Genomic DNA, 18,818 nt, shown 5'->3' with positions numbered 1-18,818 from the left:
ATCTACCCTCTACATATAGACACACACAAACACACACTCACACACACAATATATATAGTATACTCGTATTACACACATATGAATCTATCTGAAAAACTAAACTAGCACTCAGAAAAAGATACAAATCAAAAGAAAGCCTTTACCGTGCGTAAAATACCAAGCAATATTTCATGTCTAAATGTTGTAGAACAAATTCGTAGCGCAAAGCATAACAAAAAACATACAACAGAAACAAGAAACAAGAAAGAAAAGAAAAAACAAAAGCCATGTGTCATTTAGCCAAGTAAGTTCCGAGTATTCGAATTATGCAAATCACTTATTATTTAAGTCTGTAGCCTAAGTGACAGCAACTACATACAATTATGCAGAGGAGAGTACCGCTCCCGTTTACCATTAACCTTTAACCATTAACCAGCGTGTCGTATTAAGTATTTTTGTTTTTATCGCATAGCCTCCCTCCCTTCCTCCCTTTCATTTATTGTTTGCTAGTTTGTTCTTGTACTTTGGTTTTAATTTGAGTTCTTATTGGAACATTTAAACGTGCATACGTACATTCTATCCATACATGCATAAACATACATACTTATACTATATACACATAAGAAGTAGAGATTTATTTTAATGTGTTACCTATGCAGCTAATATCGTCATCGTCGTCGCCCTTGACTTGGACAAACCACTAATTATACATATACATATATATATAAATATATATATATACACAAGGTATAAGCTAATAATATTTGAAATTTGACAAAAAAACAAAAGCAAAACGTGTGTAAAATCTATCTTTAATTGAGATTTCTATTCTATACAGGCACATGGATCCTTCTGGTCGTTCTTCTCCCTGAAGCGCAGCAGCGTCACAATGTGATCGTGATGGGCGGCCTTCGCGTAATCTATGGGTGTCATGTCCAGTTCGTCCTTAACATAGGGATTCTTGTAGAAGGGCAAAAGATAGTCGACCACTTCGTGGTTGCCCAACTGGCAGGCATAATGCAGTGCCGTGCGTCCCGTGCGATCAGCCAGTGATAGATCCGCTCCGGCCAGCCGCCAAGACTCCATGCGTTTGGTCTTTCCGCGCTCTGTCAGGGCGCGCAGCAGTTCCGCCTGCACCTCGGGCGGGTCGCTGAGGACAGCACCTTTGCAGAGCAGAGCCTTTATCACAGCATGGTTATCCGTGTCGACGGCCTCGTGCAGCGGCGTGCGGTTAAACCGATCGTGGACATTCACATTACAGCCGACTGCCAGCAGAAAGCTCACGCAGTTCAGTTTGCCCAGATAGCAGGCCAAGTGCAGGGCGGTGCGTCCGTCACAGTTTTCGTCACAGAGGTTAGCCCCATACTGCTTGAGATCCCCTAGCTTTTCCACATCTCCGCTCATGACGGCAGCGGACACCAGTGCGGGATAGAAGATGGAACACATCTGCTCCCGCTCGACCGAGGAGGACATGTGCAGAGTGCGTGCCACGCCCTCAATCAAGTCGATATCGTTGATCTTGGCCAGCTTCTTGGTGGTCAACTCTCCGCGTAGACTCAGCAGCATTACCTTCTTCTTGTTCGCCAAATCCCACTCGCATTTGCCCAGCACGTAGGCCAGCTTGGTGAGGGCAGCCTCTGGCGTCAAGTCGTAGCCAGGAATCACACCTATTTCGGTGAGAATATGGCCGCACTCGTATATGGGGGAAACGAGGCCGGTGGAACATTGCGAGGTGTTTACCACTAGTACACCCCTGCCGACAGCTTCTCGCAGCACATCCAGGATTTCCTCCTGATTCGCTGGAATGTTGCCGGATCCGAAGCTCTGCAGGACCACGCCCTTCATGGGCTCCCTGAGGAAAGCACAGATCACGGCTGGAGTTATGCCCGGATAGAAGCGCAATATGCCCACATTCCTCTCCAAGCAGCAGTGCACCGAAAAGTCTCCAATGCTGCAGGGACGGAATATTTGCCGGTTGTTGATCTCAATTTTAATGCCCGTCTGGCCCAGCGGCGGCTGATTCGGTGAATCGAAGGCGTGGAAGGAGTTGGCGTTGATCTTCGATGTGCGACAGCCGCGCAGGATCTTGTTGCCAAAGAAAACAAGGACTTCCGGAATGTTGTAGATGCCCGCCAGAAGCAGAGAGCCCAGAAAATTGTCTCGGCCATCGGTGCGGGCCTCAAATATCGGAATCTGTGCCCCCGTCACCACAACAGGTTTGTTCAGATTCTCCAGCATGAAAGCAAGAGCTGAGGCCGTATATGCCAACGTGTCCGTGCCATGAAGTATAACAAAGCCATCATAGGACTTGTAAGCATTCTACGAGGCAGAAATATTTTCTGAAAAGTGAAACATGCTCAAAAATACACCTTGAACTTACGCCCACGTCCTTGGCAATCTTCTTCCACTCATCGCAGCCCATGCAACTGGAATCCAATAGGGGACAGTACTCCACCAGATCATAAAGAACCCGACATTGTGTACCCTCTACCACGGGCAGAACCATAAAGGATGCATTCTCTGCCTGGGCGGACTTGTATTCTTTATCGTGACAGTTGGGATATTCGCGTAGCCGTGCTGTCAATTCCTTGGGAGCAGGTGCCAGCACTGTCAAAGAAGTTGTAACGAATAGAGTTTCTATTGGTTATGCTCCTAATTTCATACCTCCCGATGCATTCCGCATCATTCCGATTGTCCCGCCCACGTAGATGACATGTACGCGCACTTCCTTCTTCTTGCGGCACTCGCAATTCTTGGCCGGCATTTTCAGGGATCTCTGCTTTTGGGCAATTTTGAATGTTGTGTTGTTGACGTTTAAATAAGTGTGATTCGAACATTTTAGAGTTTTTTCAATTTTATTTTGCCGCCACAGTCAGACCGAAGTACTAAAAGTGCATTTGGTAGATACGTGTGCAGTATTTTCAAAGCATGAAGCGCTAGCACGTTTCTTTTGTTTACACTACGAATGAGCAATGGTCGTACTCCACTGTGCCATATAAACAGTCTGAAAGAAATAGGTAGCATGAAACAAAAGTTATATTATTTTCCGTAATGTTTTATACTGATCTTTGGGTGTAGTGGAAGTATATTACTTAAAAACATAAAATGAAACGCAGCAGTTCAGATGAAAGATAACGTGTTGGTTTGTGGTTTTTAAATACAGAGGAATTTTGGATCTTCCAGAAAAGTTTACAAAACAGTGTTCTTTACCGCGATTTTCTCAAGGTGTTCACCTTTTTAAATACAGGGTGGCCATGTTTGGAAAACGAAGGTATGTTTCAGTATATCTGTGAGTATCAGGAGATATCGATATGTTATATTGCGGATTTATTCTGCGGTCACACTGTGCAGAGTATAAATAAATAAATAAATTAAATTAAATTGCACCCCAGCAGCGCTTCAAGTGGCACTGAAATCCCGTCTTGTCGTTATCTTTGTCGCTCTTTGTGGCTGCCCTGTTCGTTCAGTTGCAGTTGCGGGCCAACGCTGAGAGGGAAGCCACACAAATAGAAGCAAATTAAAAACACTTATCCGCTGCTGCGGCAGCTTGGGACTAGGGGATGTCCTACTTTATGCATACCACTGCTATCAGCGACTTGGTCAATCTCAATGTGGGTGGTCAACGGTAAGCACAAACAGAAACTACACAGATTACGATTCTCGATGCAATATGCGAATGATGCTGATGACGCATGCAATATTTAACGTTCCGTTCCGTTTCCCGTAGATTCTCTACGTCACGGCAAACGCTTACGTGGATACCAGATACTTTCTTCACGGCTCTTCTCAGTGGGCGCATCTCCAGCCTGAGAGACGAGCACAATGCCATTTTTATTGACCGCGACCCGACCCTATTTTCCATCATTCTCAACTACTTGAGGACCAAGGACATCGATATCAAGAATTGCGAAATACGCGCCCTGCGACATGAGGCCGAATACTATGGGATAACACCCCTGACCAAGCGTCTGGCTCTCTGCGAGGATCTGAATCACTCATCCTGTGGCGATGTGATCTTCTACGGATTCCTGGTGGCTCCGCAGATGCCCTCTAACGAGGCGGTGCAGGCAGCCGTCGACGTCGACACATTGCCTTCCACATCGGGAAATGGGGTGGGGCGACCTGGATCCATGGTGCGGGTGCCAGAGCCGTCACGGGCCACACACTCGCGAAACTCTTCGTGGGATCTGCGCCTGGGACGAACGGGTAGCGGAAACGGCAACTCCAGCGGAAGCTCCAATCCCCCAGCTCCCATGCTACACTCTCGGAATCCTTCCCTAGACTTCATGCGACACTCGCGCAACTCGTCGGCGGATCTAAACAAGGCGTTTAAGAACGAGGTTGGCATGGTGTTCAGCCCCACCCAAAGTTCTCATTGGGTGGATCCACTAAGAGTGCAGATCATCAAGGCTCATCAGAACTGGATAGCCGTGGCCTACGCCCACTTTGTGACCTGCTACCGTGTAAAAGACTCCAGCGGCTGGCAGCAGGTGTTCACATCGCCACACATTGATGCCACCATTGAGCGTATAGCGATCAACTCAAAGGTAAACACATCGACGGCAGAGCCCATACCGAGCAAGATGGTGGCCATTTCGTATGGCAGCCAGATAAGACTGTGGAGCATACAGGATGGTGGCCAGAAGACGGACGTGGGCACCTTTAATCTCAATGTGAGAGTGGAGTATTTGTTCTTCATTGGCAGCCAACTGGTGGCCCTGTCCTCCTCCGGCAAGATTGGCGTGTGGCATGCCATGACCCAGCACTGGCAAATCCAGGACTTGGTTCCCGTTCTCTCGTTTGACTCTGCGGGCTCGTTCCTGTTGCTGGGATGCAACAACGGATCCATCTACTACATAGACATGCAGAAGTTTCCACTCCGCATGAAGGATAACGATCTGTTGGTCACAGAACTGTACAAGGATGTGACGCTGGACCCCATTACCGCCATTTCCGTGTATCTAACTCCGAAGACGTCAAGCATCAGTGGTAATTGGATCGAGATCGCCTACGGCACCAAGTCGGGAGCGGTGCGCATTATCGTCCAACATCCGGAGACAGCTGGGCATGGACCACATCTCTTCGAGACATTCTTTGTCCACCAGAGCCCCGTCACCAAAGTGATGCTCTCGGAGAAGTATCTGGTGTCGGTGTGCAGCGAATACCATCATGTGCGCACCTGGGGTCTGACCCGATTCCGGGGAATGCTCTCCACTCAGCCGGGCTCCACTCCGGAGGCCTCTTTCAAAATTGTCTCACTGGAGGCCACCGACTCGAACTACAGCTATGCGGCTGGCAATGATTTTGGTCCCTACGGCGACTATGACGACATGATCTTTGTCCAGAAGGTCGTGCCCGAGACAGATCAGCTGTACGTGCGTTTGGCCTCGAATGGGGATCGCGTCTGTGTCATCCGGTCCGTGGACAGCTCTACCATATCAGCATTTTGTGTGCACGAGTGCGAAGTCTCGTCGCGCATGGGATCAAGATTTATACTCACTGGCCACTGCAACGGCGCCATTCAGATGTGGGATCTGACCACCGCACTGACGCTGATCTCCAAGGATGAGCCCCGGCAGAAAACCAACGGCGGACCCGACACCAACGAGCTTCTCCGCCTACTTGACCAGTGTGAAATCAGCAATTCATCATGCTCAACACCTTGTATGTCACCGTGTCTATCAGTTGTGGGCAACGGCACTGGAATGGCCTCCTCTATAGCTCGCATGAAGGCCAGCAATATTGCATTGTTAAATCGGGAGCCGATCGTCGCACCGCCTCCATCGCCACAAGTGCAAGCCATGCCGCAGCTGCCACCCGTGCCCGCAGGAGGAGCCGCAGTGGCAGTAGCTGCTGCTGGTGGCGCTGGTCCTGGTGCAGCTGCACCTGAGCCAGTGATACTTCCGATGCCCGATGCCAACAATGAATGAAACGTGGAAGCGGCTGCTTGTTCGGCGCTTGTCGGGCGCGTTTCATCATTCACATTTCATAGGTGTAGCATGCTCTTCGACTTTCAATTTGTATTCCTGCAGTTAATACTCTGCGCCCTCATCTACATGTGGGTGACGCGACTCATGCAGGCCACAACCAGAAATTGACGGCATTCGGCATTTAACTTTTGAAACAAATAATCTCTATTTGATCTGTGCTCGATGTGTCGATGTTGCAATGTCCAGAGAACCTGTGGATCATAAGTACACTAAGAAAATCGTAAAAGCCCTTTGTTCTAGTTAAAATTATTCGAATTAGTTAAAGTTTCCCTACCCCTATAGTTAAACAATATAAATTCAGAGCATAAGACTTCTGCAAGCGATCTATAAACTCCAACAGCTATCCAAAATCAAAGGTGCACATTGGAACGAAGGGGATTCAGTATATAATATAGAATTGTTTCTTTGTTCTACCCATTGTCTCGACACCGCACTGTTTTGGCAATCTATTTTCTAGATTATAATTTGTGATTTGTTTTAATTTTGGCAAGTGGCGTTTCCTTATCTTGGCACCGACGAATGCACTCTCTAATTGTGGGTTCGGGTTAGGTATGCATGCACTTGATCCGCCTCATATGCATAGAATATAATATTGATCTGCGGTGCAGGAGAGATCCGGTCCTGTTGTAATCCTTAAACCACATCCTATTACCATATACATATGAAATACCGAATAAACATTACATATTATAATAATAACAAACGTCAATCCTATTTTGTGAGTCATCAATAATTTATTGAACATTTTATCGTAGTTTCTTGTTGCTTGAATACTTGGAAGTGTTTTTTTTTCTGTAACATTTATCAATACAAATACAAATACTTGGCTCTTATGTCCTGTCCGTTCTCGTGTAAGTTTCAGTAAAGTAAAAAGCAGCAAAAACGCCAAAACATATAAAAATATATATCTACATATATATAAACTATATATATGTATTAGTAGGTAGTAGGTGTACTCTTCCGCTCTCTATATCCGTCTAAATATCATTGCCTTAAATAACAAGCAACCCAACCCAATCCAACCCGACGCTTGTGCTTATCAATTTAAACAGATGTCGCGTCAAGTGGCGCGCAGCTCTTTGTTCTTTGTTCTGCTTGCAATTCGCATTCAATTTACCTAAGATAGGACGCACTGGTACTTAGATAGAATATTCATATTGTAGATATTGGAGTATATGTATAGGGAGCAGCAGCGTTATACCCTCTCGACTGGTGGAAGTAGCACAATTATTTGTCGAGCCGGGGGACATACATACAAATAGTTTGTACACAAAGTTAACTTAGGTCTAGGGGGCTATCTTCTATATATGTACTAAAGAGCAAACCGATATGAAGCTGTGTGTGCCATATTGGATAGACACTTAGTACTTGGTTACTACTTGGTCTGCAAGTCCACGTACCATGGGTCAATGGACCTGCAGCCTAATCTAAGACTGTCGCTGAGCGAGCGCTGTATGTATGTATCTACGATTTATGCGTTTCTTTATGAGTGTGCATCAAATGAATGATATGTGCGTGAGAGATTGCTAAGCAAAAAAAACATCTGATGATGATGGGGAGACGGAGATCCAGCTCACTGGCTACTGGGCTACTATGTGCTATACGTGGAAGTAGTCATCTACTAGCAACTGCTCGCTGGGCGTGGATGTGGAGGTGGAGTTGGCTGTGGCTCCGCTCAATGGACTGCTCGCCTGCGTGTCCGACTCCAAATCCAAATCCGCTTGAAGTGGCTCATAGGCAGGCTCTGCGAAACCCCCACTACTCGTGCTGGTAGTCGTTGTGGTCGTTGCTGTGGCTCCTGTGGTTAGATAGCACACCGACTCATAGTTGGGATCCGTTTCGCTGCCCGTTCCTGTTAGAGACTCGTACTGGGAGGATATCGGCGTGCTGGTTGCCACCGTTGACGAGTTGAGGGACAGGGAAGTGGACGTCGATGTGGGCGATGTAAGAGTTAGGCGGCTGCTGTTCGAAGTGCTGCCCGGGGTGCTGGCAGCTACATTCTCGGCTATTCTCGCATAGTGGTCCGTTTCCGCGGTTTTTGTTTCCAGAATGCTAGCATAGTTGTGATTGGCATCGGCACCTGGAATAGTGCTGTAGCCTCCAGCATCCCCGCCAGTGGGCGGCCGTTTTTTCTCCAGCACCTTGGCATATCCATCGTCCGAGTGGGCGCGACTCTTGAGCACCTCATAGTTTGGATCATAGTCGGACTTCTTGGCATCATCTTCACTGGGAACGGGATGCAGCTGCAGTTGCTCGTAGCCTGGATCATTGTTGCTGTTTGACGGAGGCGGCGGCGGTGGCGGTGGCTGGCTAATAGTCTCATAATGCTTTGTGCTGGCGCTGTTCCCAATCGCTGTCGCTTTCGTCACAGGCTGGGCAATCGCTGAAATGGTGGCGGGAAAAGACAACAATAAGTGGACAGTTTTTAGTCGAATTGAATGCATGAATATGTCTTTTGTGGATTAATTGATGGGTATCCTGGATGCGATACTAACCACGGCTACTTCCAAATAAAAACTCGTGAAATTTTCGTCGTTTCAACTGAACAAATACGAAAATTTCTCATTTTGGCAATTCGACTAAGTGGGGAAGGCACAAGGAGAGACAGATAGATAGATAGGCATATTAGGCATTGGGCAGAGATGAGATTAGCCGCAGGTTACAGATTAGGCAAGGATAAAGAACAGGGTCAGGATTCAGGTAGCCTCAGCCTTACCTCCTTCGTGCTGGCGCTCCTTCTGCAGCATATTGGCTGCATAGCAATCCGACTTGCGATTCTCGTGCATAAGCTGGCCATCTGCTGGGATCGTCTCGTAGCCGTGATCCTTTGCCGAATAGCTGTTACTGCGCACGCGACCCCCCTTCTGAGGGTCCACAAGCAAAGCTGCCGCACTGTCCAACGGGCTCACTCCCAACGTATCCTGCTGTTGCTTGCGGGTGAGAATGGGCGAGCTGTTTTGCGACGTTGGAGAGTTTCGTGAGAATTTGTGTTTCTTCATAACCTATGCAGGGTGAAGTGCAAATTGTCGAGTTTAGAGTCAAGTACAGCCTGAAGCTTCAATGGACATTACCTTGGCATACATGCCCTCGATGTTTTTATTGCCTTCGGCGACGCCATCCTTTGAGGGACTGAGACTTTTGCTGTTTTTACGCTGTGGAGATGCCTCGCCAGACGCCTCTACGTCGTGACCATCGCCGCCAGCTTCAATTACCGAAATAACCGAGTTACGGCCAGAGGCGAGGTTGCTAATGCTGCTCGCATGCAGATGGACACTGGACTTTGGCGTTGGTGGCAGCGGCGAGTTTGCCTGCCGCTTCTCCGGCTTGGGAGAGCCCAGATTACACACAGAAGTGCTAATATTCGACGAGGACGATGCTTGCCGTGAGTGCATCTGGGCTCGCAAACTATCCACAGGCGGTGGAACGGGCCCGGCGTGATCAGTTGATCCGATGTTGCTGTTAGTTGGCCTCAGAGCTGAGCTATTAATGCCACCACTGACCCCACTAAGAGCGGAGTTTGTGGCTGGCAAGCTGCTGCTGTTGTTGATTTCAACGGCCACCACTATAGGGTTGTTCTGCATGGGCTGGATTTGTGCGTACGTTTCCGAGCCGCTGGTATAAATGTCGGCGGCATTCGTTGGGTGACGATTGTTGGGATCCTCAATGGCGGCATACGTCTCATCTAGAGTATCCAGAGATTGTTGTTACTTCCATCCACACATTATTATACAAAGATTACGCACCTGAATCATCGGATACGGTGGCATAGTGAGAGTCATTCACATCGCGTGCCAGGGAGGCATTCCTGTTCGTGGGCTTGCCCGGCGGCTGCTGTGCCAGTATATTGGCCAGCGGCTCTCGCACGCTAATGCTTGTGTAGCCCTCTGTGGAAAGGGTTTAAAACATTTTAGTAATTATGTACTCCTTTGGGGTCGGGGTGCACACTCACTTGATGAGTCCTGCGAGTCACCACTAAAGTGCTGGTTTGCAATGGGCGGCGTCATGTAGGGCAGATCTTGGCTTGCAGATATCATGCCCGCAATGGCCGAAGCTGCTGGAATTTCCGCTTGCGCTGGCGCAGCGTCATTGTGGTCTCTCGAGCCGTCGCTATGCTGAGAGCTGCGATGCAGGTGATCGGCACCCTCACTGGATGTGCCGACTACGACCGCAGCCGCTGCAGCAGCAGCAGCTCCTTGGGCCGAGTGGGATGTGGACGGTGCATTTAGCTGGGCATAGGGATGCTCAGTGGCTCGAACTTTGGCATAATCATGCGGTAATCCCTTGACACGCGAATACGGCGAGCTGACATCATCCGCCTGGCTTATCGAGCTGTGCTGCGAAACGCTTGTCTGCTTCTTAAGGCTTGGCTGGGCTGTGGAAACGGTGACAAAGGTTAGACATTCAATCGAATCTGAGCGAGTTTCCACATACGACTTTGACTACGAGCATTGCGTGCATCTACCAGCTGTTTATCCGCCACAGTCTCGTACAATTCGGAGCCATTATCGTTGCTCTCGGCCACAGGAATGTCAGGCAAACTACGATGCGCCGCCGTACTTGATCTGAAATTGCGTTCATGATTCATTTTCCTTGTGGTAAATAAATAATATGCGGGACTTACCGCTTCTCCGAGTCAGCATTCGAGACAGTCGAGGCATTCAGCTCTGCCTGGGACTCACTGTTGCCCACCAGGCTGGTAACCACAATAACTTCATCCGGATTCTTCAGCTTGACCATGCCCTCGAGTCCAAGCAAATCATTTCTGAGAGTGTGGAGTAGAAAAGAGAGTGGGAGAGTAGGGGGGGACGAAGGTGTAATTAGTGGCATGAGTGCATCCAACTGTAACTGGGCGGCAGAGAAAGATCGACTTTCACTCTCTCGCGGTGCCATCATGGGAGCGAACCTCGAGCTCTCTGAACATTTGGGGGCTCCACTCCTGCACACCGTTGCACGGTGAGACTGACTTACTTTGGTATTTTCTTTTTGCAGCACAGACACGCGCCTAACATTACAATGAGAGTCAGCGTCAAGTTGAGCGTCACCAGGAGGTACGTGTAGGAGGTGTTGGCTTCCAAGCGATACTCCGACGTTGCCGTCTCGACCATGCCCATGCTTATACCTATGTCTATATCTATACATATGCACTATGTATCCATTAAACACTTTTCCACTTATTCCTATACTAATTTTCCACTTATACTTATCAGTTTGTTGTTTAACATTTCTACTAGGGCCAGTGTGACCGCGGAGGTATCGCTAAAATATACCGTCAGACCCATAGAAATTTACCAAAAATAATATACGTTCACACTTAAATATACTGCAAATATACCGTAGTCTTAAATCATATTCCTCGACTTTGATGTTCTATTTAATATTACTAGCTTGCAAAGACTTTTAACACTGAAACAATAATTTAATCCGATTGAAGAATCAATTTGGCTTATTATAAATACTCCTTTTTATTGAATTGTATACCTTACGACCTTAAATTTTACATATTTGTATTTGATTTTTTCATTTGATGGTAATTATTATTTCTGAACTGATCAAATTTCCATCTAATTGGATCCGATTTCGAGAGTGGAGACTCGCACTTGCAACTGTAAAATACACTGGGAAATGGCATTGAAAAACATGGAAAATACATATGTTCATTAGTTTTAATTTCATACAAAATATTTGGTCTCAAAACTATACTTATTGTATGCTAAGCAACAGCTTAACAATTGTGCTTGACACAGCAGTTTGTGCTTAAATCTAGTTTATTCGCTTGGCACGTTTAATGATCATTTCGGATCATAGCTCTGGATGCTTGAAGATTGTTTTTTCAATGTTCTCCTGCAGTTTTTCCACTTTGCGAGCTTGTTTTTTCAGCTGGTCCTCCATGTCTTCAAAGCGGTTGCTCTTGTCCTTGTGCTTCTCATCCTACAATAGGAACAATATACATATATAAAATATCCATTAGTTTTATAACAATCCTGGTTCTCATACCTTGTACTTCTCCTTGTGGAGCGCATGCTCTGCGTGCAGGTGTCGCAACTTCAGCAAGCGACTCTCGAAATGATTCAGTTCGGTTTTGATGGAAGCCAGTTCCTTGACCGTGAAATTGCTTGCCTGAGCAACGCGCCACAAGCCCTGAACCTTGGGCTCGATAAAGTCCTGGCTGTGCGGTCCAGACGACACCAGGCGCTCCAACCTGTCGTAGTGATCCTTGATTCCAACATGATGGCCACGTAGAGTATTCAGATCGTTCTCAAATTTCTTTACATTCTGATCATGCGTCTTTATCTCGTTCTCGTTGGCATCATTATTCGAAATCAGATTGTACGTGTCAAGGTCTTCGGTATTAATGGCATCTACATGAAGAAAACAAATATGAACACTCGTTGTTTTAATGTGTTTTGTTAAAACATACTCTCGTGTTTATCGGTGTCCACAGAGCCAATGTTTTCCAGCAAGCTGTAGTAAACATCTACCTTATCCTGATGATGCTCAAACTCTTGCTTGAGGGACTTTAATTCCTCAGACGTGAAACCGGACACTTCGGCTTTCTCCCACAGCCTGTTAAGTTTCTTATCCTTGAAGAGACTTTTATTTTTATGCCGTTCCTCGGGGTCGTGGAATTTCTGTGACGGGTAAGAGCAATTAATCAACCTGTTGAATTCAATGGGACACGTACTTTGAAGGGCTTGATTTTCTCCGCATCTTCAGTCTCTTCAAAGTGCTCCAACAGGTCGTAGCTGCTCATTATGCCAATAAGCTTTCGGCGCAGTTCGTTCTCCTTCAAACCATCCTTGTCCTTGTGCTGGGAGTTGAGCTGCTTCCAAGCGATCTCCTCTTTGTCGTGGATCTTCAGCTCCATATACAACGACTTTAGCTTAGGCTCCGTTAAACGCTACGAACCACACACAATTGTATTGCCATTACCTATGTTATCATTTCTCACTTACATTCTGAGCCTTCGACCACACGAGATTCAATTTGGCCATGCGGAATGGACGCTGTATTTTCTTAAAGTCCGGGTCGTACTTCTCTTCCGCAACTTGCTGGAAATGCGGGTCATTGGCCTCCCGGCTGTACTTCTTGCTCTGCTTCTTATCGGCATCCACGCATTGGCTGCTTATAAGTAAGGTCAGTGCAAGCACCAAAAACATCTGCACAATTTTCTGCATTTTTAACTTTTTGGCCCTGAAAAATGCACATGCAATTTTTTTAGCTGCTGACCTGGCCAAACAGTTATTCTAAAACCATCGATGGCACTATATATGGTATCGATGGTACTCATCGACCATCGTAAGACTTTGAAGTCCACAAAATCATAATAAAAAAGTTAATAAAAGCCAATATCCTAATGAGGAAACATCAACTAGAAAATTAGTCCCAGGCCAGTTTACACTATTTTTTCATTGCCTAGAGTCGCTAAATCATAAATAACACAATTGATTCTACTCATCGATGCAAAAACACACGATGCTTTTGTGCGATTACTTATCGTTTTCCTTACTTTTTGTTTTCAAAACCGTGTGGGCTATTGTTTTTAAATTAGTTATTTAATAATAAAGAGTAAGCAAATCTATAATTTCTAGCCTGAAAAGTGCCTATTGAGATAATAAGTTTTGTCACTGCCAACAGTTGGGCAGCAATAATACTGCTAGCAGTCTCCACTTCCCAGGCGGAGCTGCTGCTGCTCCTGCGAGAGGCCGAAATACTCGTGCTCTGCCTTGGACAAGGCATTTTTGGGCAGATAGGGAAGAACCGTTTTGGGCACGGCGGACAGCATGCGTAGACGCTCGCTCTCCTCAAGGGCATGCTGTTCGTCTTCCGACTTCTTTTTCATCATGGAGTATTGGAGATGTTCGGCCGTGGCCTCGGCGCGCCTCACGTGGTTGTCCTCAATCATCGAGAGGAGCGTGGCACCATGCGCCTTTCGCTGTCGGTACGCCTTCAGTTGCTCCTCTCTTTCGATCTCTTCAGTATTGCTAGCAAGTTCCTCTTGCCGGGCGGTTAGTTCGTCCCGCTTCACCTGCAGCTCGTCCAGTTTCCGTTGCTGTATTTCCAAGTGGTACAAATCCATTTCCTGTTTCGTACGCTCCCGCGACACTGCCTTCTCCTGTACCTCTTGGCGAAAACGCATGTCCGCCCTGGCCTTGTACTCGGCCTCCAGTAGATCCATTAGCTGACGGTCTCTGATTCGTTTTGAGTTCTACGAGACAGAAAGTGATCTTAATGAGTGGAAGAAGCTAAAGCGAAGACTCTGTGAACTCACCTCCACTTGGAATAGCTGCTGGCCAATGCGTGTACTAATCTCCTCCTGTTTGCGCATCAGTTGCACTCTCTCCTCTTCGAGCTGGTTCTTTCTGTCCTCAACCTCGGACTGCGTCTCGAGCAGCTTTCGCAGTTCTTCCCTTGCCCGGGCCTTTTCCATTTCTTGGAACTCCCTTTTTTCTTGCATAAACTGAAGAGTGTTCAGGCGATCCACAGCCTTCTGTCGAATCCTCTCCTCCTGCTCCGCTCTGTCCTCCTCCTCGATTTGCTTCTGCCTGGCATTGATGAGCTCCCGCTGTGAGAATTTCTCTGCGGCCTTCTGCTGGCGGCGTAGTCGGTTTTCTTCTATTTGAAGAGCGAGTGACTCACGAAGCTTCCGCTGCTCCTCCTTCTGGGCCAATAGTTTGTCGTCCTCCTGGGCCAGCTCCAGCAGCTCCAAGGCGGCTCTCTCCTGGCCCAGGGCTCTGGCTCTCACTGCCAGACTGCGGGCCTGGCACTTCTGCGCCATACGCTCTGACAAATCCTTGGCAATCGCAGCCGATCGCAGCTGTTCCTCAAGCGTGCGCAGCCCTTCGCAATCGTTGCGGAGCTGCTGGCGCCGCTTCTTCTCCAAAAACTCGGCCCGCTTGATTTCCATTAGCTCGTGGGATATGGCCGCCTTTTCGAAGTTCTCGCGGTGCATCGGATTCTCCTTGGACAGCTCGTCGCTTCTCTGCAATGTCCCCAGATCGGCCATCAAGTTGCGTGAATAGACTCTGCTCTGAAAGTCGAGATCCTGCGGTACGTCGCTTGGAACAATAAATTTAGGTTTTCCGCTTATGAAAATGGCTGGCAACGCGTTCCTGCCCCAAGTCCGTTGTTGGGCACCGTCTCCTGTGCCGGTCGTCATGGTTCACAGTAACAATAATAACAAACGCAGGAAAGAGAAAAAAAATCAATAATTAATTCTAAATACAAAAAATATAAATGAAGGCGTCAGGCAAGCTTTCATCAACGATCGCTTACTCAGATTTTGAGCGAAGTTGCAAATAGTCTCAGGTGCAGGCAGACAAAGGTTTCATTACAGAATTCACACGCTTTGTTTATTATTATTTAAATAATGATATTCCTTGTTTGCGCCTCAGGGTGAATGGCAGATTTCGATCAGTGTATCGATATACCACTTCGATATACATAGATCCCGATCGAGTTTCGAACATTGCCCAGTGGAAAAATACAGTAAACAAATTTCAGTCATCAAATAACTTAAAATTTAATTGGTTTCTTCCAAAGTAATCAAAGATGATGAATTTATAATATTAACGGCGATCAAAACCTATTTAGAAAATGCAGTTGGAAAGTATTGTTTGTCCTGCTCAACAATTTGGTCCAACAGATCGTCAACGTCCGTGGTGGGGTAACGCTCGACCCAGGACTGAATGTAGCCCTCGTGGCTGGCCTCGTACGTCTTCAGCTCCACCTTCTTGTCCTTGACCTCCGTGTTGGCTTGGACGAGTATCATGCGCGGCTTCTTGTGGGCTAGACAGATGTCACGCCACTGTGCCCATGGATGCGAACCGCTGTCGCTCACCTCCGAGTAGTGTTCGTACATTTTGGTGGCCGCTTCGATGTCGGCCGTGGACTTGTACACCTGCAGTTTGGTGAGGAAATCCCCGAGGGCCTTCTTGCCGACGGTTTCGATCTTGCTGCGGTCCAGCGTGAGCAACAGATCCTTGCCCTTTTCCGTCTCTTCGACAGTGACCAGACCCTCGCCCGCCTCCAGCAGCACCTTCATGATGACAAATCGGGCACGCGAATGGGCCTGCTGCCACTGCTTCGACTTGGGATTGTACATCTCGAGAGCCACACCCATGCCATTCCAGATGAGACTCAGCCAGTTGATGTAGATAATGTTGTCCTGCTCGACGGCATCCTTAATGCCGAATATCTCCAAGATGTCCCGCTGCAGGGACAGATAGAGGCCCACAGCCTCAGCACGACACTCCTCGTAGGAGGAACCGATGGCACCGAACTTCGTGTCATATGTTTCACCGGGCAGATACCACTTGTCGATGGCTTCGCCCGTGATGAGATTCTTGGTGCTCTCCTTGTCGAAGTTGTAGACACCGTTCTCATCGATACGGAACAGCTTGCCACTGCCATGGCCCAGCAGCTCGTGGAGGCCCACTTGCACTTCGAAGGCCTTCACTTTGTACTCCTTCATCAGCGCTTGGTCGTCCTCGGTGAGGAATGGAATGGGATCCTTGCGATTGATGTTGGCCAGCACATTGCCCAAGGAGACATTCTTGAATCCCTCATCCTGGCGGATCTCGTCATCTATTGAGAGAGGAAACGTCAGTGTTTTGGGGGAAGGGATGGGATGTTTTTGGAATCCTTACAGTTTGGTATGTTGATGCCAGCGGGCACTCCGCTGCCAGCAAAGGTGAGCACATCGAGGGAGGTAAAGTCGGGCTTCAGATACGAGTCCTTCTCGTATGGCTCCGTCCAGGGCAGATACTCCAACAGCTGCTCGGCGCGATCGACCAGCTCAGTGAATTTTGCCGAGCTCTCCTTATTGACCATGGCGACGAAACCCTCGAACTCAGCACGACCACCGGCCGGGTCCCTGTACGTCTCAATGAAGCCAATGTAGGTCTCAATGACGGGTCCCTTGTCCTTGATCCACCAACGAGAACCGTCCTTATGCTCATCAAGGGAACCTTCCTCAAAGGATTTGATGTAGTGCTCGATCATCTTGGCCTCATTCTCGTTGGCCGCATACTTCTGGGCCTCCAGCAGATTCTTGTTAACGCGCTGCAACAGCTTGCGGTAGTCGCCGCGTGTAACACGGAAATTGTTGCCCTTGTACTCCTCGAGCGGCAGCGTAATGCCATCCTTAAGGGATTCGGCCACCGATCCAAGCTTGATGTCGTAGATGGTCTTGCCCTCCTCCTCGATCTTGAAGGTGCGGCACATGTACGGCTCGATGCGCTTCGATGTCAGCCAGGAGTTGACTATTTCCGAGTCCTCCTTGGTGCAGTTGTCCGACCAGTAGGTCGTAACGCCATTAGGGGCGAAGCCCAAGATCTCGTTACGCGATTCCAGCGCATAAATCAGATTCTTGACCTTCTCGTAGATCTTGGCCACACGATGATTGGCCTCAAAGGCACCCGAGGCGCGCACAATTGCCTCGAACTTCTCTGGGGACAGATTCGGCAAGATCTTGCTATCGCCCATGCCCTTGTAGTTGCCGGCATTGGCGAACACGCCACAAGCGTACACCACAAAGCCCTAAAGTGAGGAATACATTAAGGAATAATATTGAGGATGTTTTCTTTGATTTCCTCACCGTGAACTCCTCCTCAGTGACGCCAGCTGCCAAGGCCTTGACCTTCAGTTGTTCCGGCTTCTCGGCCACAAAGATGCGATGCAGCAGGGAGAAGATCAATGGTGCCTCGGGACTGGATTGGATGAGAGCAATGAGTCCGCCATCCCACGACGCCTTGCTAAAGTAATGGGCATAGAGCTTCTCCTTGTCCGTCAGATTCTCAAAGGCATTCTTGCACTCCAAATCGGCAATGGGCTGCGTATTTGGCAGCACAAAGTGCGACGTTTTGCTTGGCATTTCAGCGGGTTGTGGAAGATTTGCACTCGAACTGTAAAGATAGCAAAACCACAATCACATTTATGTATCTACGTCCGATAATATAAGTTTAAACCTGCGGAATACCTGTGGCGAATCAACTGTGTCGCGAGCCTAACAATGTTTGTGGGGGCACCTCTGGCTCTAAGCGGACAGGGCGTGACGACGCTGGGGGCGTTTAGCGTAAGGCTGAGACTGCTGCCGGCACGGGTACGTATGTGGCAAAGCCTGTTCAGTTGTTGCCGCGACCTCTGAATTCTTTGTAGCAAGAACATGACTTTTATTTTTTAGAACTTTATGCAAGTTCGGTCGAGTGGAGGGCGGAACCTATGTGTTTACAGGACGTGGCATGTGCTTGGCCTACTGCTGTAAGATGTAAAATTCTACTTTAATTTCGAAATTAAGCCAAATACAAAGAACATGGAAACTTGATGATTGTGCACTTTTTTCTGGGGCTCTTGCGGGTGTCCCACACATCTGCATTGTTGGCATTTATGCGGGAACCCGATACACATGAATATATTAACTGTATATACACAAATATATAGCGAAAATTGCCACAAATTGAGCCCGAAAACTTGTGGAGCAAATGGGGCTCCAGCTGGAAAAATGAGGATGCAATGGAGGCCATTCTATGCCGAAACTACTTGGTTAGTGTTTTGTAAAGCAGAACTGAGGCCTTCCGCCAACAAAGGGGAACAAAAAAAACAACAAAATAAAGTAATTAGCGTGCGTACTAACCTTGTAAAAAATTGCAGAAGAATTGCAAAAAAATTAAATTAAAACAAGTGCAAGTTGTACAATAAACAGGGTGACCGCGGTTTTATCATGCCGATTGACCCTCAAAAATATATACCACTTTTCTTTAAATACTGAAAATATACTGTAAAAAATAAAATTCTAGACGGAAAAGAAAAAATCCACTAGAGAGATACCCTATTTTCTATGATATATCCTAA

The 18,818-nt window shown here is 47.6% G+C and overlaps 6 protein-coding genes across 8 annotated transcripts; 1 reads left to right on the top strand and 5 right to left on the bottom strand.

The window, feature by feature from the left end:
* Positions 1-774: 774 nt before the first annotated feature.
* On the bottom strand, positions 775-2,804 carry LOC117896128 (L-asparaginase). The gene is made up of 3 exons (XM_034804185.1): positions 2,644-2,804; positions 2,360-2,586; positions 775-2,298 (listed from the first exon to the last, which is right to left on the bottom strand). The coding sequence occupies exons 1-3, from the start codon at positions 2,741-2,743 to the stop codon at positions 805-807; spliced, it is 1,821 nt and encodes a 606-aa protein (XP_034660076.1). The 5' UTR covers positions 2,744-2,804; the 3' UTR covers positions 775-804.
* Positions 2,805-3,330: 526 nt separating this feature from the next.
* Positions 3,331-6,107, top strand: LOC117896145 (BTB/POZ domain-containing protein KCTD3). The gene is made up of 2 exons (XM_034804218.1): positions 3,331-3,604; positions 3,707-6,107. Exons 1-2 carry the CDS (start codon positions 3,540-3,542, stop codon positions 5,907-5,909), a joined length of 2,268 nt encoding a protein of 755 aa, XP_034660109.1. The 5' UTR covers positions 3,331-3,539; the 3' UTR covers positions 5,910-6,107.
* A 574-nt stretch (positions 6,108-6,681) lies between these two features.
* Positions 6,682-11,210, bottom strand: LOC117896144 (mucin-5AC). Of its 2 annotated transcripts, XR_004649000.1 has the most exons (9): positions 10,938-11,210; positions 10,591-10,731; positions 10,401-10,531; positions 9,919-10,341; positions 9,713-9,853; positions 9,041-9,651; positions 8,686-8,971; positions 8,465-8,548; positions 8,268-8,352 (listed from the first exon to the last, which is right to left on the bottom strand). XR_004649000.1 is itself a non-coding variant. In XM_034804217.1 (8 exons), the coding sequence occupies exons 1-8, from the start codon at positions 11,078-11,080 to the stop codon at positions 7,568-7,570; spliced, it is 2,661 nt and encodes an 886-aa protein (XP_034660108.1). In that variant the 3' UTR covers positions 6,682-7,567. The 2 variants fall into 2 exon arrangements, 1 of the variants encoding a protein (XP_034660108.1); XM_034804217.1 differs by lacking the exon at positions 8,465-8,548 and having other exon boundaries at positions 6,682-8,352; positions 10,938-11,080.
* A 404-nt stretch (positions 11,211-11,614) lies between these two features.
* Positions 11,615-13,212, bottom strand: LOC117897984 (alpha-2-macroglobulin receptor-associated protein). Its single transcript, XM_034807096.1, has 5 exons — positions 12,923-13,212; positions 12,652-12,867; positions 12,388-12,598; positions 11,964-12,328; positions 11,615-11,897 (listed from the first exon to the last, which is right to left on the bottom strand). The coding sequence occupies exons 1-5, from the start codon at positions 13,142-13,144 to the stop codon at positions 11,769-11,771; spliced, it is 1,143 nt and encodes a 380-aa protein (XP_034662987.1). The 5' UTR covers positions 13,145-13,212; the 3' UTR covers positions 11,615-11,768.
* A 297-nt stretch (positions 13,213-13,509) lies between these two features.
* On the bottom strand, positions 13,510-15,188 carry LOC117896683 (trichohyalin). The gene is made up of 2 exons (XM_034805134.1): positions 14,239-15,188; positions 13,510-14,175 (listed from the first exon to the last, which is right to left on the bottom strand). Exons 1-2 carry the CDS (start codon positions 15,124-15,126, stop codon positions 13,624-13,626), a joined length of 1,440 nt encoding a protein of 479 aa, XP_034661025.1. The 5' UTR covers positions 15,127-15,188; the 3' UTR covers positions 13,510-13,623.
* Positions 15,189-15,464: 276 nt separating this feature from the next.
* Positions 15,465-18,686, bottom strand: LOC117896682 (dipeptidyl peptidase 3). Of its 2 annotated transcripts, none has more exons than XM_034805133.1 (4): positions 18,601-18,686; positions 17,566-17,872; positions 16,616-17,507; positions 15,465-16,553 (listed from the first exon to the last, which is right to left on the bottom strand). In XM_034805133.1, the coding sequence occupies exons 2-4, from the start codon at positions 17,839-17,841 to the stop codon at positions 15,553-15,555; spliced, it is 2,169 nt and encodes a 722-aa protein (XP_034661024.1). In that variant the 5' UTR covers positions 17,842-17,872; positions 18,601-18,686; the 3' UTR covers positions 15,465-15,552. The 2 variants fall into 2 exon arrangements, with proteins under 2 accessions (XP_034661024.1, XP_034661023.1); XM_034805132.1 differs by lacking the exon at positions 18,601-18,686 and adding an exon at positions 17,947-18,182.
* Positions 18,687-18,818: the final 132 nt, after the last annotated feature.

Source organism: Drosophila subobscura, chromosome O (genome assembly GCF_008121235.1).
Source record: "Drosophila subobscura isolate 14011-0131.10 chromosome O, UCBerk_Dsub_1.0, whole genome shotgun sequence".
NCBI lineage: Eukaryota > Metazoa > Arthropoda > Insecta > Diptera > Drosophilidae > Drosophila > Drosophila subobscura.
This window is presented reverse-complemented; position numbering and strand designations above follow the sequence as displayed.